This window comes from Perca fluviatilis, chromosome 7 (genome assembly GCF_010015445.1).
Source record: "Perca fluviatilis chromosome 7, GENO_Pfluv_1.0, whole genome shotgun sequence".
Classification (NCBI taxonomy): domain Eukaryota; kingdom Metazoa; phylum Chordata; class Actinopteri; order Perciformes; family Percidae; genus Perca; species Perca fluviatilis.
Genome location: NC_053118.1, coordinates 13,039,060 through 13,062,499, shown reverse-complemented (window position 1 = coordinate 13,062,499; position 23,440 = coordinate 13,039,060). Strand labels below are relative to the sequence as shown.

Sequence of the window (23,440 nt, the reverse complement as noted above, 5' to 3'; positions counted from 1 at the left end):
TATTAATTAATTAAGTGAGATTGGTCTCTTACCATAATGAGTTGAAAGACCATTGGTAGGATCTTACTATGTTTGATCAACCTGAAAAAGAAAGAAAAAATACATATTGGAGCAGAGCTAGAAATGTTATTAATTTAGAGGCAATTCACCGCACTGTTCACACATACACACACAACCATATGCACACACACTGGGCGGTTTCATCTTCATTAAGGTTGGAGTTTCGCTACAATGGCTGCTGTCTGGTACCAGTGACATTGCGGAGAGAAGAGAGACGAAAAGAGGAGACATGATGAGAGCGGTGTGAGAGGAAGTGAGAGAGGAGAGGGAAGGACAAAGAGGAGATTTAAGGAGAGGATGAGGTAGAAGTAGATTACATTTGAAGAGGAGAAAGGAAGGAGAAGATTAGAGAAGAGAGGAGGAGATTTGGGTAGAGAATAGAGGGATGACAGAGTGGAACAATTGGATAGGAGTGAAAACAAGAGTTATGTGGATGAATCTACGTAGAAAAAACTAGAAGAAAAGCTTTTAGAGTAGAAGAGAGAGGGAGAGAGAGATGGAAGTCTATATTACCAATGACATTCTGTCTACTTACTGATTAAGGTTCTTTGATTTGCAACCAATTACTGTGTGGTTGGAGTGTCAACACATATGAACACATACCTTGTGTGTATAAGAAAGCAAGAAAGCATTCAAGCTGTAATGGGAACAAAGCCAGCTGAAGTCAGACTGGTGTTAATATGCTGAAGGTAACAAAGCCCGACCACTGATTTAAAAACCTGTCTTCATTTTAAGTATGATTTATAGCTTGTCTGGCAGGCATCAGGCCACTTATGGAAACCTTTCAGTAGATGTTTCAGCAGCAAAAACATTAAGGATGAAACTTTTGATAATGTGATGTTCTTCGAACCATCTTAGAACGTAGGTGCATCAACTGGGAGGCTATCTTTATTTGATAAAAGTTAGATGTTCCCGATAAATTTGCATCTGGTTCGTAAAATAAGAGTGACAAATTGCCATCAAGTCCTCATAACCTTTAACATTCCCTTTGTACTGCTTTGTTTTTCTTGTACTGGTCAATTGCCTACTTTATGTTCTATATGTGTACTAAGATACATTCAGACATTTCCTTATTTTATCTAATAAAGTTTGCTGCAGTCCTGTAACCTACTTTTTACACAGAAATCAATACCAGTTTCATTTTATCTGAATGTGTGCTGAGGAGATATTCCCTACACCATTACACCGAGCCGTAGTTCCAGTCATCAGGGTGTCATGTACCAAATATTTTCATGCAATCAACCTGCTTCAACATTAGAATTGTTACACTAATTTCTGTATACTCTGTCAAGTTTGTTATCTTGAATTAGTCTTTTTTCTTTGCCTTATTCTTGAGTTAGGCCATAACTGAATTTCTATCATCAGAACACCTACTGATCTAATAACTGATTCAAATACATTAAAAAGATGCTTCTTTTTAGTTGAACAGTTCCCATCTACATTATCCATACTGAGAACACACACTATCTGTAGGACCAGGTTCTTTGTAGAAAATGGAGTTGTGCACACTGATTATACCTCTGTAGTAGCTGTTCTTACCTACCATGATCACTGAATCCAGAAATCAATAATGCACTTCATATTTATAAAAGGCCTTTTATAAAGGGGTAAATATTAGTGCTGTCAGTTAAACGCGTTATTAACGGCGTTAACGCAAATCCATTTTAATGTCGTCAATCACGAGATTAACGTTCTTTTGGGCCTAGCAAACTTTGTAGTTTTTTTCACATGCTGTTGCAACTAGTAACGTTAGAAAAACTACAACACCACACCGGATCTAGCTAGACCGGAAACAAAACAACAGGCACGGCGCACACATTCCTTTGGGCTTGCGAGTCGGCCAAAGAGTAGTAGGCTAACGTTACGTTTTGAGTGGATGGCGAGCGCGAGATGCCGAAATGGATGCCAATAAGATTCTGAATGGTTACATTGACAAGACCAAAAGTGATCGGTGTTTTTTGTCGTTGTGAACTGAGCTATCATCGCAGCACGTCCAGTCTGAAATACCACTTGATGGCCAAAGCACACAGCTGATGCAAATTCTCCGCCCCCTCGTCAAAGCCAGGCGACAATGGATGACTTCAGACAAAAGCACATGGATGTTAGTGTGAAATTGAACACTACAGTATATGCCAATGTTGTTTTCAATAAAAAAAACATTTGCACAAAGCAAGCCAATCCACTTTTCCATGTTGATAAGAGCATTAAAATGAGAAAAAAAATAATGGGACAAAAAGAAATCAAGGGACATTTAGAATAGATAAAAATCGGTGATTAATTGCAATTAATTGCGAGTTAACTATGACATTAATGCGATTAATCGTGATTAAATATTTTAATTGACAGCACTAGTAAATATGTGTGTGTGTGTGTGTGTGTGTGTGTGTGTGTGTGTGTGTGTGTGTGTGTGTGTGTGTGTGTGTGTGTGTGTGTCTGTGTGTGGATTTGATGGATGGCCTCCCATTAGGGAGGTGACAGGCTGAGAGATGAGAGGACAGGCCAGGCTAGCACATTCATGATAAACTGGACCACCTTTAAACGACCAGCCATACATCACAGCAACAGACACTGAACAACCAAAAGCACAACAGACCGCCTATAATAGAACAGACACAGATGACACAACCTTTACTGCATTAGTCAACCTCTGCTCTACTAGCTATATCATTCTGCAACATGTGTAGCTCTAAAGCTTAGTCTTGATGATTTTGAAAGGCCATATTGGTCCTTGTTATTTCAAGTGAAAAGATAATAAACCCAAAAGATAAAGTCAGGAAGTTATTTCTTAGCATTTGGAAGTTTTAGTCAGTGAAATGTTCTTCCTGAGAGGATGGTCCAATTATACACAAATGACACACCCCAATGAGTTTATGTATCATCTACAGAATATTTTAAATATATTACATATTTTTTCATGCATTCATTAACACCAAAGAGCAGCCCAGTAAAACAGGCTGTTAGCGTGTGAAAAACAACCACCTTGGTGTTGTTAACACCTAATGATTCCACTTTTCTCTGGCTTGGTGTCCAGATGACTACAGCAATATGATGATGTAATGGCTTCCCAAGCTTGAGTCTTGTCAATGCTATTAACTAATTATAAAATAAAATAAAACACATAGGCAAGAATTATGATTAGCTTAAGATAGAGAGCCTTCTACAATCACCATACAACAGCCAACCCAGTTAATCTAAGAGAAAATACCTGATACTTGGTTGATAAGCATGGCATGTGTGAAAGGGCTCGGCCACATCCACACACATTTGGCTGACAGTATGAGGACATTGAAACATACTTGGGCACACACAAGTGTAACCACACACCATAAGGTTCTTTGGCTAAAGGTCATAGTAAATGTTATTGTTTGAAGGTGTGTCTGGGCTGTGATAATGCAGAGAGAAACAGCAGGCTGCCTTCCCAACGTTAATGTCCCCAATTTACCATCTAATTACCTCTCGGCTGGCTTCATAGCCACACTTATCTAACCAAGACCCAGGCAATTTAATTTCTGATTGCATAACCGCAGTGATGGAGGGAGAGTTGTGGAGAGGGCACAGAGAAAGAGAGAAACGTGGACTAATGTTAATAAATTAGAGATGGTGAGAGAAAGAGAACGAGAGAGACGGGGACATTTTTTTTAAATATTGTTAATAATGTCAGAGGAAAAAGAGTGTGAGAAAAACAGAGATGTAGAGAGAAGAGTGCTGACACCAATTTGAAAAGTTCACGTCACTCTACTTATGTCAAGGAAAGAAGGGGATGAGGAGAGGGGGAGGAAGAGAAGGATGGAGACGAGAGGGGGTAATATTACTGATAAGTAGGGGCGTATTCAGCTATGAGGGTGAACTTTGAACTCTGGGAAGGGGGGGTAGGGATGGATGGAGGGAGAGTGGAATATAAGTGATAAGAGGTTTGTTGAGTTAGTTTTGCTGAAGTAGATAAAATAAGTGGATGAAAAGGGGGACAAAAAGTGAGAGAAGGATGCATGTTGAGTCAAGCTCCTCACCTATTAACACTTCATCCTTTCTATACTCGTCTCCCACCCTTTGTCAACATTTTCTCTCCTCTCCAATGTTAACCCCCCCAACTCAAATCATCTCCTTGTTAGTCTATTTCCTACTTCCTCCTTCTATCCTTCCTTCCGCCCCTCCATCCAATTTTTGACTTTCCCTATTCTCTCTCTTTCTCTCTCTCTCTCTCTCTGCCTCCACATTTTCACCCCCACCTTCTGTCTCTGTCAACAGCTGAAAAGAGTAGACAGATGACCAGAGAAGCAAGACTTACTGACAGCTGCTGTCAGAACACATATATCAAACAAACATACATCAGCGCATGCACTAGTGAGCGCACGCATGTACGCACGCACAGGTGAGTCACCTCATGGTTAGACGAGGGATCAGCAGATCCTCTGTGCAACCAAACCAGAAAACACATCATTACCTCTTTTTATTTTGGTTATTTTGCTTCCCCAAGACATGTTTTTAGGGGTAGCTCACCTGGTTGAGCATGCGCCCCATGCACTTAGGCTCAGTTCTAACTGCAGCGGCCCAGGTTTGATTCCAACCTGCGGCCCTTTGCTACATGTCTTCCCCATCCCTCTACCCCCTTTCCTGTCTACAGCTATCCTATTCATTAAAGGCCAAAAAGCCCCAAAATTATTATTATGTTTTTAAATTCCCAAATAGCGATTTACTTTGACATTATGTGGTAGTGAATTTTACTTTAACGCCAGCAATAATTTTGTCTTAGTGTCGTATTTTTTAAAGGTCCCATGACATGGTGCTCTTTAGATGCTTTTATATAGACCTTAGTGGTCCCTTAATACTGTATCTGAAGTCTCTTTCCCGAAATTCAGCCTTGGTGCAGAATTACAGCCACTAGAGCCAGTCCCACAATGAGCTTTGCTTAGTATGTGCCATTTCTGTGTCTGTAGCTATTGAAGAGAGGAGAGAGGGGGGGCTTGACAAACTGCCACTTTGCTTGTTTGAAAGCCATGATGCCTCTCTCTCATGGGTTGGCCATATTCTCTGGGCGGGCAAAGCAGAGAAAGGGGAGGTAACCTTGCTTTCATTTTCTCAAAGGCAGAGCAGGATACCCAGGGCTCGGTTTACACCTATCGCCATTTCTAGCCACTGGGGGACCATAGGCAGGCTGGGGGAACGCATATTAATGTTAAAAAAAACTCATAAAGTGAAATTTTCATGCCATGGGACCTTTAAAGAGTGTGCAGTACACTTTTTAACTAAGCTCTTCAGAAGTAGCTAGTGTACAAAGATATATCAGCACAATATGTCAAGTCTTTGCACATCTTAGCTGATACAGCACCTTATGCCTGCCACTAATCTGATTACTGATGTAGAAAACACTGGCTTTAAGAAGGGTGGAAAAAGATCAATGCTAATAGTGTGTGTGTGTGTGTGTGTGTGTGTGTGTGTGTGTGTGTGCGTGCGTGCGTGCGTGCGTGCGTGCGTGCGTGCGTGCGTCGTGCGTGCATGAATAAAAATAGTTAGTAGCCTTGGCATTAAAACATTACACATAGAGCGCCTAAAATGTGCCTGTGTGTATTTCTGTGTGTGTCTGCTAAAACTTTGATAAAGAACCACAATAGTGGAGTCAAAAGTATCTCCAGTTAAAAAAACATACTGTGCACATACATTTCAGTTACTATAGGAAGGAATAATGTATGGTAAGAGGTGGATTCATGTCTAGAAGAACAGGCTAACCAGCATCTATAGATGAAGGTTTGCTTATAAGTTTGTGCTGCTGTTCATAGGACTTCTTCAATGGATGTGTAATACACAGTTTTCTGTACTCTCCAGTGTATGTTAAAAATACTTGGATGGTACTGTAAGATACAGTAAGGTCACGTTTTGGTATTACAATGCGTCAACAGTGTTTTGTTGTCTGTGAGTGATTCAAGTGTGTGACTAATTAAGTGCCTGTGTGTGTGCAGTACCTGCAGATCTGCACGCTGTGTTCAGTCATCGATACCAGCAGTTTGAGTGCATAGAGTGGGATAGGCTCTGCTGCTCGAAGAAGAGACTCATACCTAGACACAAACATGCATGAGTACAACATTTGGCTTTCATAGTGTTAATAATAAAGTTTTTTTTTTGTTAAAAAAAAAAAAAAAAGAAAAAAAAAAGGGGGGAAGGAGAAAAAAAAAGGGAAGGGAAAAAAAAAAAAAAAAAAAAAAAAAAAAAAAAAAGAAAAAAAGAGGAAAAAGCTATAAATTTATAATAAAAAAAAAAAATTATAAAGAAGGTGGAGAGAAGAGGGAATGTGGGAAGAGGAGCAGAGGAGAGAATTTGAGAGGCAAAAGGGAGAGGAAGAGGAGTAGTGTGAGGAGGTGAAATGGGGGTGGAAATAAAGGCAAACAAGAGGTAACACATGAGGCAACCATTAGAGAGGAGAACATTTTAAAAAGGGAGATACAAATAATAATGGTATAGGAGGGGACTGTATAGATCCACATCGAGGGTATGAAGAAAAGTGAAAAACACACACCACAAATGTCACGTCTATTTTGTACTTTTACATGTGAACATGTGATGTGAACTTCTGCAAACTGCATTTGTCTGTCTCTGCTCTCCACAGATTGTACGCTGATGCCTACACTCATAAAAACTGATGCTTGCCAGTTAGCTGTATCTGACAAGAACTAGGATGTGACGTGAACCCACGGAAGCAGGACAAAAAATACTCTATATATTTCATTTTAAAGTGCTAGATGTATCAATACAGTAACTATGTATCACATTCAAGTATCCATAACACAGACTGTCACCTGGTAAGAAACCCCAAGAGAATTATTTAATTGTAATATAATAATCTAGGATGGTTGGATATCCCTGTTTCCGTTTCAAGAAATCCAGGCCTTTCTTCCTATCAAGCTCAGCTCTGACTGTATCACCTGCTGTCACTTAGCTACGAAGGTTTAAATTATTTCTGACAGCCACTGTACTCCAGCTGTTTTGGCTTGAATATTGTGTCTATGTACAGCTAGTCTTTACCAAAAAAGTGGGGCACTTGCATAAGCCAAGGGCAAGGTTGGACTTTATAGAAGATTGTCAAAGGGGGGTTAAGGGAAATGTTTTAATAGTGGGAAACATCATTGATAACAATACCACTGGCTCAAAACATGGGTAGGAATTATTTTTACGATGGTTTAATTTACACTAATTGCCTTAAAGTATCATAATTAATTATAATTAAGTTATGTTGTGTTGATGTTAAAATTGCTATTTTTCGAACCTATAATTGTTCCTACACAAACAAAATATGAAGGAGGAAAGCATAGACACTGTCAAGCTGATATTTAGAAAGAGTCTGACCAACCTTGGAAGCAGAGATTTAGTGAGGAGAGCTAAGATCTGATTATAGGAGCTTCCATCATCTCTTCCTTCTGCTGTCCTTTCTCCTTCCTCTCTTCTTTCTTTATTTTCCTCTGTCTCCTCATCTTCCTCAGTTCCATCACTCTCCTGGACCAGCAGGACAAAACTGAGTTCGGACAGCACCCTCAGAACAAACACAGACCACTCCACTGAAGCGCACACACAGAGAAAGACAGTATTAATATAGCATTAGTGTTTAAAATACTATATGTGTGCTTGTTTAGGGAGTAGTAGCTTTTGGCTACATCTTGGCTGGGAGAATGTTTCTTAGTTGTATTTTTGTTTCCAAGGGGGCCATTATAGGTTTGTGACATTTGACAAATGCATAACATCATATGACCACAGCTATTACAATTTACATAAATAACCAAAGAAACTGAACTTAATAAATGCCATGCCAAACAAGTAACATAAGTAAGACTGTATAATATTACACTACATTAACGTACAAAACCAGAGGTGGACTCACAGGAGGACCCAAGATGACTCTTTTAAAACAACATTGTGTGACAAACACTGTATCAATGGCACACACAAAACAAGGACGTCATTTTACCCTGAGAAACTGGTGGTTGCATGGTATGCGCCTGATCTTTCTAAACCTTCTTTCCTACTCTTTCCCATTTGCCATTTTCTCTGTTCCCTTTTCTTCCTTCCTCCCTCCTCCCTCACTCTAACATTTACTTCTATTTCCACATCTCTTCTCTCTCATTCTCTCTTCCCTTTCTCAAAAGTGACCCCCATCTCTCTTACCACTTCTGCTGAAAGCCAGTGTTGTCAGAGGGGGCAGGATGGCATCCACAACCTTCAAGAGACATAAATAGAAGACATTTTTTTTTTGACACATGTCACACTGTATTGGTCCATGACCAGGATACTTTGCAATAAGCTAATTACATACTCTAGTAAAGCAATGCATCTGGCACAATTACAATCTGATGTTGTATAATTTCATCTGCAAATAATGTCTCAGTACCATGGACATGAAACAACTCAGGCTGACATTCTGTAGCAGTAGATAATTAACTTGTAGAACATGTACCAACAAAACAACTGTCAATGTGATGAGGGATTTTATATGTAAACGTTCATATTTATTCTCACTGCTGAACAGAAGAAATATTCTCAAAAAAAACAATTTGATGCTCCTTCTACAAATCTGACAACAGGAAATATTTTTAAGATTAAAATGAATAGAAGACACTGTACTATATTAATTCAGTGGGCATCAACCACACAGACTATTGTCACGGAGGATCAAATTACTATGGAAATGCACTGTTGAATGATCTCTTTGATCAACACACACACACACACACACACACACAGGCATGAATCTATATTGCATGAATTTGCATGATTACTAATATTACCATAGAAACAACACTAATGCTGAGTGAGTGTGTGTGTGTGAGGTCATTACATTGAAAGCCAGAGCGAGGAAACTACAAAGGATGCTGTCCACCACTTAATGGCGTGTGTATTAATATCACAACCATCAAAAGACTGGATATTGTGTGTGTGTGTGTGTGTGTGTGTGTGTGTGTGTGTGTGTGTGTGTGTGTGTGTGTACAAGTTGAAGAAAAAAAACAGTTTTTTCCAATCACCACAATTGTAACTAAAGATCAATTTCCTTTGCAACCAATACAAAAATAGTAATATACCATTTAATCTGTATTCTCACAGGACTAGAAAAGATGAAATGTTGTATATACTTTTTAATTACCATTTTTTACCATATGCAAATCACAGGCAACAGCTAGACTTCTGAAATTATATTCCTGTTTCCTCTTGTAAACAAACCTCATGTGCACATTGTTGATTAGACAATGCACAAAACAATTCTTTTCAATATACCTGCTATGTTGAAGCTACTGTATATCATTAATTCACAACAAATAAGCTAATTGTTAGCATGTGGTTCCTGGATACAGACAGTAGTCTATAAAGCTGCTCAATATATCCTGGTCTTACTAAAAGACTGAATTAATTAATCAGCCCAAAAAAAGGAAATTCCTTCCCATCACTATTTGGTTGTAATGGGTAATGCTTACATAGCTGAAATGTTTCACTTTTTAAGATGACTAAAGAACAAATTTAACGTCCCATAGAGTAAAAGCCGGTTTTGTAAAAAAGAAAAAAAGAGAAAGAGTAGTGGGGGCAAAACTTAGTGCAAAATTTACTGTGTGAGAAGGATTCAGAGAAGTAAACTAACTCAAACATGACTGTGTGTCCTTGTCCAGCAGGCAATAAAAGTTAATCTGAGCTGGCTGGTGGTAATTAAAGTGTCTTCCTGTGTTATTGACTATCAGTAGCAGCAAACCTCCTCTTTGCACCTTTCCTCTATTCCTCATCTCTTTTCTTTTCTCTCCCTCCATCCTGTCTGCTTCCTGCTGCTCTCCACTTCCATACGTCAATAGTCATTAAACACAATCTCATTGTCCTATCCCATGCGCACACGCACACGCACGCACACGCGCACACACACACACCTGACGAGGCTCTGTTGGTTCAATAGTTGATTAGTGTCTTGCTTAATAGCACACAAGTGTACCCTCTGTCCTCTGACCACTAATAGAGAGGTTTGGTAGACTGGAAGACACACACTGAATTTAAAACCAGGGGCACTATATGAAATGGACAAAAACTGGAGATGTTCATCGAGACAATTTAACATCTTATAGCCCTCACTTGTTCTCTGCAAGCTTTCTGTCACAGCAAAGCAACTAAACTATTATTAAATGTTTGTCTCAATGAGTAGACAGTTAAACATGTATGGTAGAAATCAGACAGACAGACAGACAGGTAGCCAGTCAGACACTAAAACTAAAACACTAACACACACACACACACACACACACACACACACACACACACCAAACATTCAGTCAGTGCTGTATAAGGTAGACAGATAGGAAGCCAGTTGCACATGTGCTTGCATGCATACTTACAGCACTACGATGTGGAGTGATGAGAGTATGGTGCTGACTTAGGACTTCCACAATGGACAGAGATGTCCTAATCAACTCCTCACATACTGCTGCACCTAAATGAAAAGCAAACATCATTCAGCTCTAAGGATGATCACCTCCTCAATAAAAGGGGAGGATGACCCACAGGCTGACCAGGTCCTTGCAAAGATGGCTCTGTGTATTCCATTTGTGGAGTATGGTTTATATTATTGCCTTTGAGCAAGGCACTGCACCTTGCCTTGTGCACAAGCATTTGATATTGAGTACCACAACTGTCTCTTCAAAGCTGCATGTATCTTTCATATATTTTCTTTTCTTCTTATGAGTTTAAGTACAGCCTTTACAACTAAACTTTATATGCTTAAAGAAATATGAATTTTTTATATTTTATAAAATGTCAGTTCCAAGGGGGGAGCTAAATTAAGACTTAATAAAAGCTTTAAGAAAAATGATTAATGATGAACCTAACGAAAGAACAGTGTACAGAAGAAAAACACAATCCAAAACACATGAAAATAGACTGCAGAGTAAAGTTTGGTCAAAGAAATAAAATATTCTTATTTAATATGCATAAACATTTTAGTAATTGAGAAAGTAACTCACCCAAAGCGCTGGCCAGATTTGTTTCATTGGACTCTATAGAGGTGATATAGTTCTGTGAGAAAGAGAAGAGGTTAGACATGACCCCAACTAAATACTACAGCAATACTTTTTTTTAAGTGCACTGTAATCAGTGATGGTTGTTTTCATTTCTCGTTAGACACGTACTGATCACTATGTGCTGTTGTGTGGTAGCAGTGATTTCCAGATTTCTTCCTGCCTGAATATTAAATGACTGCAATGGACATCAGTGCTGCTTTTTATGATATCCTAAATGTCTTAATAGCGTAAACCTTTATGTTTTTACATGACAAATGAATTGAAATTAAAAATGTCAGTGCATTCTAGTTTTAACAGTGTTATTTGTAGGCCTTTACTTTGTTAAAAAAAAGATCACTCCACTGAAAAGACAAATTAAGAGTCCTTATCTAAACATAATACTGTACTACCAAACACTTACCAGTAGCAATCCAATTTGAGCTAGAAGTTCTTCAGTTACAATTTGACATCTAAAGACCTGTGAGAGTCAGTCACACAACCAGAGAACAGGTAAGAGCAGGAATACACATGCCATTATTTTTCTTGCAGGCTTATTATACACAAACCCAAATTATGTACAGTGTCCCAGAGCCTTCTGAAGCGAGGCGCATCTATCTGGCCCTAATCTAAACTAAGTACATTATGACACATACTGTATCTGATAAAAGGCCCATATACCCAGGCCACCACGACAGTTCTAACAATATATTGATAGTTAAATAATTTTCAGGGAAAATGGACCATACTGTGCTGAACAATGAGGACGGGTACTGGTAATTCATGAGAAACTCTATGTGTATAACCTTGCATGCAATAATGCTAAAACATTAAAGTGCTCATATTATGCTCATTGTCAGGTTCATAATTGTATTTAGAGGTTGTACCAGAATAGGTTTATGTGGTTTAATTTTCCGAAAACACCATATATTTGTTGTACTGCACATTGCTGCAGCTCCTCTTTTCACCCTGTGTGTTGAGCTCTCTGTTTTAGCTACAGAGTGAGACATCTCACTTCTGTACCATCTTTGTTGGGAGTCGCACATGTGCAGTAAGTACTGCTAGCTAGTCAGTTGCAGAGCAGTAGCAGCTAGGCGAGCATTATAACGTGTGTTATATAACGTGTGTTACAAAGTGACCACGTTTGTCTCTGAAGTAAAGGCTGGACTACAATAGAGCTGTTTGGAGCAGTTTGTGAACAGTGTTTTCTGTTGGAGATGGTAAGTGCCTTTGGGGTGGACTTTGGGCTTTTTCACTTTGTAAACCTATAGTGTGTACAAAAAGATATATAACACAATAAAGGAAAGGGAAAAAGCCAAAAAGCATAATATGAGCACTTTAACATCAAAGAATGAAGAAGACCCTTTTAGTTCCAAGTTACCTGGGATGAAAGAAGTTCCAGCACTACAGATATTGTAGGCAAAGTGTGTTTAAGCTGTCTGCACTGAGCTGTAGATGGGTGTCTTCTCCCGACCACACTTTGTAATGCACATAAGACATCCTCTGGAGAGAGGAGAGGAGACAAGAGACGGGGACACAAGAGGAGATGAGAAGGGATAATAGTAGAGGGCTAATGGGGCCTTACAGTAATACAAAAGTACACTGTTGTGTATTTTGGGCTACTATGAGATCCGTTGTGAGATACACCTGATGGATTGTGGGTAACTTTAGCTTCCGTTATTGGGGTTAGCAACGCTGCTGTAAAGACATGCTGATGGGCTTATAAACGGTTAATATTCTGTCGTAGTCCGGGTTATCGTTGTTGTATTTAGTAACATGACACAGTGAAGAATATATCGTTAACCTTAAAAGGATTTTGTACTGTTAAAATGTAAAAGAAAGAGAAGAGCACAAAACTTGAGCACAAAAATTTGCAAATTCATATAAACAAGTCGGCAAAAACACACAAAGAGCAGGCACACTCGTGCAGTCAGAAGAGTGGTGTGTGTATCTGTACCCAGTATCAGTGGTGCAGTGCTACTCAGATATACAATCAGTAAATCCAGACACTGAGACAGATATCCTGATTGGCTGGGGTTCTCTCTGAGGGGAGTGGCTTTGCGCAGGTCTCTCTCCAGGTGCATCACAAGTCTAAATAGAAAGAGACACAAATGCAGTGCATGTCACAAAATGTATGTGGCATTCATATTTCATGGACGCATGATTTTCTTTTTTCACTCAGACTGCTTTTAGGGTTTTATCGTATTCTACTGCTCCACTTATTGTAAGTTGCTCAAGGAGTATCAACTTGATGATGAAGGCTCTTAACAATATGATTCTTGTCAATGAGCATAAAAAGAAGGGGCAGGGAGATTGGCCAAGAGAGAGGGACAGAGACAGACAGACAGGCCATGACTTTTAGAAAATTTTTATTCTCGTCAGTCTGATGTATTGAACAGTAATCAATAATGTTCTATTCACAAATTCAAAGCAGAACAGAAAGGTTACCACTGCAAATTGATATTCATTACTGACACACAAATACACCCACACTTGTGTAGCACACACAAGCACTAAAAAGGATGAATGCAGACATATTCAGAGAGGTCATGTTAGTTAACAAATATGTATTCTATGCTTTAGAGTAGGAATGGTGCAGGGATTACAAATTCACTATTTTTCCTCATAATAATGTTGCATAAAGGATTAGCAGTCACAGCTCACAGATAACACAGCTACTGTTACTATATTAAGGATCCAGCACATTTCAGGGGAGCTCTAATAATAATTGCTGGATTTTCTATTTCCATTATTGTTATGGTTTTAGTGCAAACAAGCAAAGCCTAGTTGGTAATGTCACGGCACAATCCACCTATTGGTCGCCAGGCTGAGGTGGTTGTGGCTTACTGTGCCTGCGTCACAAAGCTGTATGGGTTGACAAAAGCGGAAGTTGAGGAGAGAGAACAGTCAGTTTTGGAAAAGAGACACGTGCTTCTGAATGTCGTGACGAAGGTTTTCCTTTTCCCCATCAAGTTGTGTTAATGTTTTGTCTGCATCTTAAATGTCTACAAATGAACTGTCAATGGAGTGCCAATGCTGATGAGCGCCGGACCAAGCAGTGAGCTGGTCGGAAGACAAAGTGAAGCAGTGCCCCGGCTATGGCGAGATGTAGGCGCTTCACCTTTACCTTCAGCCTGGTGGGCTGGCGCTTAGCTCTGTAGTTTCAAATGCTCTCTGGAAGCCATAGACCAGGGTTGTCAAACTCATTTTCCCAGAGGGCCACACTGGGAAAAGAGAATCCCACCAAGGGCCAGACATGGAGTTTATTGATGTGCTTTTGTTACTGCATGTCACTTTTTAAAACATTTTGGTAGCTTTTTTCCTAATTTTTGTTGTTTTGTGGCTTTCTCAGACATTTGTCACCCTGTTGTAAATTTGTTGCTTTTTCCGACATTTTTGTACGCTTTTTGTCGCATTGTTGACATGAAGCCCTACAAAAGTCATCAAAAGAGTTCCTTAGCCATCGTAGAATTTAACAAATCAAGCAAAACAATCATACTTTTTTTTTTTTAAACAACAATCAGTTTCTTAGCCTGAATATGAAAACTGTCTCTCTGCTTCTGAGTCTCAGAGTTGGCAAATCTGCCATATTTTGCTTTGAATGACACGTAATTGCATTTAAAAAAATATTTGGAGGGCCAAAATTTATTGTGAACCCAAATTGATACACGGGCCAGATCTAAATCGGCAAGGGGCCGGATTTGGCCCGCGGGCCTTGAGTTTGACACATGTGCCCTAGACGTAACGAAGTATCAAGTTTTCCCAGTGTTGTGGTTATGCCGCGACAGTACCACCAACCTTTAGATATAAAATGACCCTCAGATATGAAAACAATTACTCCCAATACTACCTTAGGAACCTAGGAATAGAGAAGTTTTAGGAATAGAGAAGTTTTATATTTCTGTGAGGTTGCGCTTAGGCATAGTGACACTTAAAGATAAATGCTAACATCAGCATTCTAACATGCTCACAATAACAATGCTAACATGCTGATGTTCAGCAGGTATGTTTACATATATTCACCATCTTAGTTTAGCATATTAGCATGCTGACATTCACTAATTAGCACTTAACACAAATTACAGCTGAGGATAATGGGGATATTTAGTTTTGCAGGTATTTGGCATTAAACAACAAGGATTTTGACCTGATGATGGTGCCAATCCATCATTTAGATATTAATGGGGGAACTATTATATAGCATTTTCAGGTTCATGTTTGTATTTTGTGTTTGTACTAGGACATGTCTACATGCTTTAATGTTCAAAAAACACTTTCTCACCCTCTGTCCGAGACGCTCTGTTGGAGCGCCTGTCTTTGTAAGCCCCCCTCCCGAAAAAGCCCAGTCTGCTCTAATTGGCCAGCGTGTTTCCTGGAATCTCCGCTCCAGTTTTGTTTCACTAGTAGCAGCTGGAGCTACTGCAACACGAAATGGTTGAAGGAATGTTTGAGAGCTCCAGAGTCTTTATGGTACTTTATCCCCAATAATATTTTTGATAGTGTAGGAGGTCTTAAATTTGTATTGAAATGTAACTACAATATTACAAGATTGCCGTTAAAACTATCCCAATTTTATCAACAAGCTCTTTTGGCCTGGAAGTTGTGTCATTCTCACAACTTTTCTCCACACAAGTCTATCTTATGGAATAATGAATGCATCACTAAGGGGAACAAGTCACTCTATTTGCAAAATTGGATCAACAGAAATATTATCTTCGTGAAAGATCTTTTTCATTGTAATGGTCATTTACTTAATTATGAATCTTTTCTCAGAGAGAAAGCATTGCCAATAACATTCAAAGAATATAATTCAGTTTTCAAATCTATACCTAATGGCATTTTAGAATTAATGAAAAGTTATAAAAAACAAAATGAAGTTATTGGTTTTAATTTTACTCTTTATATAAACGGTATGGATATTATGAGCAGCAATTGTACTAATAAGCACATTAGAAAATGCTTTCTAAATTTAAAGAAAATATCACCTCGTGGCAAATTTTTCTGGAATTCTCATTTTACTAATGTTAACTGGCACAGGGCGGGGCTTGTTCCCTTTAGATATTGTATCACAAACAAAGTTAGGGAATTGCATTTGAAAATATTACATAATATATACCCTACAAACTTATTTGTCTCAAAATTCATGCCTGTTGATAACTATTGTAGTTTCTGTAAAACAGAACAAGAGTCGTTATCTTTTTTATGGTTGCTCATTCTGTATTGTATTCTGGAAAAGCTTTGAAGATTATATGGTATCTAAAACAAAATATACAATCAGACTTGAAGGGAAACATATTATTACCTATTTTGAATGTAAAGATAGAAAGTTATGTAATATTGTAAATCTTTTTATTTTATTAGGTAAGTTTCATATCCACAAGGCAAAATTTTCCAGTTCAACACCGTGCTTCAAACTATTCCAAGTTGAATTTGACATGTACTTTGAGTCTCTCAAGTTCGTATCCAATAAGAAAGCCATATTAATATCTGATATCTACTCAAATCTCTTTGTTTAAGCGTTTCTGCTGTCTTTAGTTTTAACATTCCTGAAAGTCTGTCTTTTTTTGTTTCTTTTATTTATTCATTTTGTTTAGACTATTACTTTATTTAATTTATATATTATTTGTATACTTTTTTTGTATCATATTTGGTCACATACTACGACGATCGAATTTCTGTTAATTGTATCTTGAAATAAAGTTTATTATAAAAAATAAAAAAAAAGAAGCTACTGCAACAGAGTTTATAGCAGGACTTTGTACAAATAAAGGCTTCTTAACAAAATACTACCCAATTTAACAATATTAGCAGCCAAGATGACATATTTTACTTCTGTTAGCATGTAGCATCTATAGTTAGTAGTGGACACTAATAGAATACAGCAGCACTTTCTACAGTCAAAAATCGAAGATAAAGGCTTTTAAACCAAATACTACATAACCGAAAATGTTTCAGGAGTAATGCGACCTGAAATTGGGGAGAATTTAACAAGATTGGCAGCCAAGATGACATCTTTTACTGCCGTTAGCATGTAGCTACATGCGACAATGTTAACATCGCAGTAGGTTTAAAAACAAATAAAAATAAAAAACACTTCAGTCCTGCCTACCTGGAGCAGATGACCAATCACAGAAGGCCGGAGAAGGCCGGCTAAGTGTTATGTGACACCTAGAACGTTTTAGCTCATGGGGATTTCTCTAAAATATGTTTACCTCATTATTTTAACATTATAACATAGTAGATATGACAGAAAATACTTACAGCATAATATGTTCACTTTAAGATATTTTACAGAATAAATGATTATGATTATTTGGATTCAAATTCTGGGTGCTATAAAGGTCTGTACAAAATTCCATGGCAATCCATCCTATAGTTGTTGAGATACATGTATTTCAGTCTGGACCAAAGTGGTGGACCAATCCACCGTCAAACTGACCAACCAACATGGCCTTTATCAAGTCAGATTTAGATGTTGTTGTAGCCTGTGTTTTCTGATGTGAAAATTGTGATTTCTGTTAATCAAGGTAAGAGTGATAGGTAGGTTAGGTTTATGACCATAATATGTCTTTGAATTTTGGTGGTGAGGTGACAATTTTATTTACATTTGGTCCAAGCAAAAGTCTTAAGTCTTCAACAACACCGAAGTCAACTTTATGTGATGATCTCACTTTTTCTAATACAAAATGCTTATCAGTATATCTTTCCATCTATTTACCTGTCTATCTCTCTAACCAGCTCAATGCCTGCTCCTCGTCGGTCTCCCTATTTGTCTCCCTGCTAGACTTCTGCCTGTGTGTTCCTCTGTAAGTCTTGCAGCCATTTATTTTCCAACTGCTAAATAAAGAGAGACAAACTTGCCACCTCTCTGTCAGTCGCTGTGGGAGACTCACAAAGTACTCACACAACTGACCTACAAGTGGCCCGCAGTGTGTGTGTGTGTGTGTGTGTGTGTGTCTGTTGAAAGCCGTGTGTCCACTCCCAATGGCAATCTTGACACTTCCTCTATGCAAGTTTATTTCATACAGACAAAAACACATACACACACATATTTTCACGCCACTGAGGAGCTAATTAAACACAATGTGCCTGGGTGAGAGCAGGACTGAGAGAAAGATGTGTGCCTGTGTGTGTGGTTGAATCATGCAGAGTGCTCGGTGGGAGGGAGACAGGCAGGTCAACTCTGACAGCTCTAACACAGTGAACAGAGGGAAAGCAAGTAAGAGGAAAGGGATAGAAGGAAAGTGCGTGTATGTGAGGAAAAGAGAGGCAGACAGAGGAAAAGAGCTGAAGCGAAAATGAAAAAATTAAAACACCTCAACTCTGTTTTGGAGTCTTTTGTTAAAGGAGGTTGTGTTCAGACTTTCAGAATCGAGTTATTCTCATATCTAAATATAAAAAAACAGAGCCATAACATAGCTATAACAATAAATCCAGTGTATCTTGCTCTGGCATAAGACTGTCTTAGGGCTGGACGATTAATTGCAAATTTATTGACACAGAATTCTGAAGCTGTTATCGACGTATTTTACCCATGACGATAATTTCGACAATTGATTCCTGTTGATAGGCCTACTTTCTCCTTAAAAACATTCTACCGCGTGTGTAGTCACGTGACTTTGCCCGGACCAGTCAGCCGCATGTAAAGCATAATGGAGGATAACTGAGCAACTTGTGCCCCCAAAAAATGCAGTGTCCATCGTCTGGAAACATTTGGGCTTCAGAAAAGATGATAAAGAACAACGTGATTAATTATCATTCATTTATCGTTATCGAGGTAAAATGTGCAATTAAAGGTCCAATATGTAATATTTGTACTGTAATAAATCCAAAAATGACACCAATGCCTCATCAGATATTAAGGAAACATGTTAAACTGAAATACTATCTTTTCTGACAACAATGCTAATATCAGTATTTTTTCTTTTTGAAATTTACATTCCGTGACGGAATTTATGTTTATGTTTTGATCTGCGTGTTGTTATCAATGGCCCAGTTTGACAGCCAGGCCGGGTTGCCAGATATACCTGGAAAAACGTAAATCCAGCGCGCTACAGCTGTAACGGTAGTACAGCCATGAAAGCAGCACACAAACAAACAGGATCTACGGAGATAGATTCTACCCGACCTAAAAAAAAGAAAACAGCATGTTTCTAACAGTTGCGTGACCAGAGACGTAACAACCCCCTGGTAAATATTGGAGATGTATTTGAAAGATGGAGACAGTTTAGATCCCAAAAGGACGCAGAATTGGCTTATTTCCTCCTGAACCGGTAAGCATAGCTTCAGGCTAATTTATCACAGCCACTAGGGACGGGCATTTTATGTCATTTCAACATTTGTGTACTCACATTGAATTATATAGCTAGAGTACCCGAGTTGGTTACTAGCAAAAACAATTGAGACATAGCCAGTAAAGTGATCTCGACTGGTCCTGGCTAACGCCGCCATGCTAACCCTGCTAACTGCTAACGTTACCGGAGGACCAGGCAAGCAGCCCATGGCTGTTTACAACGTGTAGTTAAGCGGCTGGAGCCGACAACGGTGAGTTATTTTAAGCCACGAGAGGGGGGCTGTAAATCGGGAAGAGAGGACTGTGAGTTTGCAGTGTGTTTAGCGATTGTTGCCGTAATTCTAAGCCAATGAAGTGTGTTCCGTCGGCAAGGTAGCTAGTGGTATTTTTAGCGTTTCGTATTGTAATTCTAAGCCGAGGAAGTGTGCCTGACTGGCGTGTGGAGAGGACGGTGACGTTGTTGTGTTTTTAGCGGTTCATACTGTAATTTTAAGCCGAAAAAGTGTGTATGTCAGTTGGTTACAGAGCTCCGTGTGAGCACGGGCTTTTATGACTGTCAATATAGCACGCATCTAACGTTAGCTACTCCGCTGTGCTGTGGAGTAATGTCTGGCAATGTGAGACTAGCATCTAACGTTAGCTACTCTGCTGTGCTGTGGAATAATGTCTGGCTATGTGAGACTAGCATCTAACGTTAGCTACTCTGCTGTGCTGTGGAGTAATGTCTGGCTATGTGAGAAGAGCGTCAAGCAACATTGTTGTGAATTCTGCGGTCTCAGCCTGGCAACCCCCGTGAACTTCGAGTCTGGGCAGGAGGGGGCGGGGGAAACGACTCTCCAGTATTTTGAATTGGTAGTGCAGTAACTATTTTAACCGCTAGCTGCCAGTATTACATACAATATTACATATTGCACCTTTAATCGTGATTTTGATTTTAGGTCATATCGTGCAGCCCTAGGCTGTGATGTCAGAAAGAATGGTCCAATCAAAAATATCCAAAATTAGGTAATCATATTGCTCCATTTCCATTTCCTGCTGCAGAATATTTGGAAATAAAATTTGGGAACACAACGTTTTCCCAAAGTTACTTTATTTGGGTTTTTCAAGATATTCCTGGATCTGTCCACAACTAATTTGTTTTAATTATTACCAGCTGAAACTAGCTACTTTATTATCTTTGTGCATTGCATTGTGGGACATAAGTGTTAATCAAACACACATTCAAAAAGCTGGTGAATTCATACCACACTCAAAAATCAAGGGAATTGATTAAGCATGACATGTTCAAGGATACATACTTCTGTCTTTTTTATATGAACCTGCTACATACTGAATTAGTTCTGTTTTGTATGATGGAATTGGGACACAGCATAAACTCTTAACTTGTGTATACTAGTGTAAAACATGTAATGATTTTACTTGGCAAAATATCAAACTACATTTATGCTGACATAAGAGAGCTCCTCAGCATCTGCCGAGAAGTGGTTTTGTGTTAGTCAAAGGTAATAAAATGGAGTATTCAGATGTACACTTCTATCTAAAGACATTGTTGTGTCAACAAGTCTAACTCTAATTAACCTTAACCTTACTCTTTCATGGAAAAGTTAATTTGGCAGTTCACACGTGTAAAATGTCAGAGCGATAGAAAAAATAAGAATCTCAAAATAAGAGAGAGAAAGAGAGCAAAAGAAAGGAGGGAGACATTTCAATACAAAAAGAAAACAAACAGAGAGAAAAAGAGAGAGGGAGAAGAGACAGCAAGGAGAGGAGGATCCATAGTTCAGTAATCTAGGGCATCTTTTTCAAACTGAAATACCAACTGGTCATAAATTACCAGGGGAACTGGCAATGTATATATAATACAGAATATATATATATCATGCATCTGATCATGTGGGCTATGCACATTCACAGCTGCATTGCAAGATAGTGTGGGGTGAAACACAGGACAACCAGCTAATGAACCATTTGAAGTTCCAGTAAAGTTACAACATACAGCAGGCAGCACAAAGTGAATGTCCAGGGTACATACATTTATATTATCATTCCCACGGCTGCTGTGCTAGTTAACGCAAAGGTTACACAGAGTACAACTGCCTTGCCAACAGCCCCAGGCAGCATTTTTATGAAGGAAGCCTCCTTTCTAAAAGCAATCTGCTTTACATACGAGATAATTGTGTTGAAAAGCAATCTATGAGTGCTTGTATCAGAATGTGAAACCTCTGCTTCAAGATAAATCACTCCACAAAAGCATGCATGGCCAAATATGTTGGTTTAATAATTTAATAAATCTTTAACTTAGTTTAATGTATAAAATGTCTACAGTTAAATGTGAAAATAAAGCTTTTTCTCTCCGTCTACATTAAGCTTCTGTTTATCCACACCCAAACCGAAAGCTTTTCTAAAATGTTCAACAGAGCAGATAAATCTTAAACTGCCAGACTTACATTTTAGTGTGAACAGGAGAAGACAGATCTTTTGGAAAACATTGATGCAAGCATGCTCAGACATGATCAGCTGCTGTGTGGCAGTAGTTAAGAGGTCAACTTTCTATTGCCTATAACTCTCAAACGGTGTGTACATAAGTCACTTTCACAAGTAAACAGATTTACTGTGGACGTAGTCTCAGAGTGAGCATATCATCTAGCCAGAATGAACAGCTCCTAAACTTAAAGCAGTGTGCCATCTTCCCTCCCAAGCAATCAATAAATCACCCTAGCCATCTGAAACGACTCTTGGACCAACAGGACTGCTTGGCTGGAACTAGATATTGTATATAATATACACCAAATTAACTATGTAAAGTAATTGTTGTGATAGTTACAACAAATGCTATATCCTACAAAAGAATAATATCACAAAAACATGGAGCACAATTTTGGATTCGCCCCACCACACTGTATAGTGAAGAGGGAATTAGTTTTAGCTATAGTGCAGCTAGGTAAGAGAATACAGTCTGAAACTACGGCTAAATAATGAAAGGGGAATCCCACCCTCAAATAGAATTCACAAATGGTATTTGTTTGTTCTCTGGCAATTCAGTCTGTGTGTGGCAACTACATTCCAGAGAAACTAATTAGCCAGTGGTCTGACAGACTGAGTGGAGTTATGAGTAAGCTTTACTAGTCCAAATCTCAGTACAGTCAGCCAGTAGGGTGTAGGGGGTATACTATGTGCTAAGATAATATACATGTGTTGTATCAGTGTTACAGTACAGTAAATGAAATAAAAAATTAAAAAAGAGTGTGACTCTTTAATCAATTAAATGAAATTATAGGTAAATCACAATTTTTTACACAATAGTAAACAGAATAGACCAACCATTGACCCTTTTGTCTATTTTATCACATCTGGTTTGTCATCTGTTCGAGAGTTGAGAGAGACCTTGTCTCTGTGTATGAGTGCATGTACACGCCTGTGTGTGCATGTGTGTGGGTGTGAGTGAGTGTGTATTTACCTGTGTTGACAGCAGTATAGCAGAGTGTGTGTGTTGTCCTGTATTAGTAGCAGTAGTAGTAGTAATGCTTTGCCTCTTGTTACTGTAGATGGACTCTCTAGACAGCGCAGCACCTTCAAGACCAAATCCTACAAGACACAAAGACACAAATGAATAAAGTCAAACTGACTGGTTGTGAATGTTTCTGCTGGTGTACAGTTCAAGATACTTTGCAATTAAAATACAAGCCAACTATATGGAACCGACTTTTAACACTGCATAGTCACACCAAACTAAGTAGGTTGATTCAGAGTATGAAGAGAAAAAATGTTTGCACAATGTACACAGTGCTATGTTCTCAATGTATCTTATTATAATATATTACTGCAATGGATCCAAATAATGTATGAAAAAAAAAAAAATTTAATTATTCAAGGGGTTCAGAAAAATAAAATTCTGAAAATGTGTCGACTAACAGGCTAAAACTTAATCAGCACAGACTCCACATTATCACAGAACACACACACACACACACACACACACACACACACACACACACACACACACACAAAACAAACGTGTATGCCTACAGCTACTTTAGACATTCCCTTCGCATAAACTCAGCTGCAGTAACTAGTTGGAAAAACT

General features: G+C 38.6%; 1 protein-coding gene across 8 annotated transcripts in view; it reads right to left on the bottom strand.

Moving 5' to 3' along the window:
- Nucleotides 1-23,440, bottom strand: part of ulk4 (unc-51 like kinase 4) — a 102,320-nt gene that overhangs the window by 37,970 nt on the left and 40,910 nt on the right. For all 8 annotated transcript variants that reach the window (XM_039806747.1, XM_039806750.1, XM_039806745.1 and 5 more), the window contains 10 exons: nt 22,814-22,941; nt 13,021-13,154; nt 12,445-12,566; nt 11,488-11,544; nt 11,031-11,082; nt 10,407-10,501; nt 8,209-8,260; nt 7,400-7,604; nt 6,018-6,110; nt 33-81 (listed from right to left, as the gene is read on the bottom strand). In XM_039806747.1, the coding sequence (XP_039662681.1) occupies nt 33-81; nt 6,018-6,110; nt 7,400-7,604; nt 8,209-8,260; nt 10,407-10,501; nt 11,031-11,082; nt 11,488-11,544; nt 12,445-12,566; nt 13,021-13,154; nt 22,814-22,941 (987 nt within the window). The remainder of the gene's footprint in view (nt 1-32; nt 82-6,017; nt 6,111-7,399; nt 7,605-8,208; nt 8,261-10,406; nt 10,502-11,030; nt 11,083-11,487; nt 11,545-12,444; nt 12,567-13,020; nt 13,155-22,813; nt 22,942-23,440) is intronic.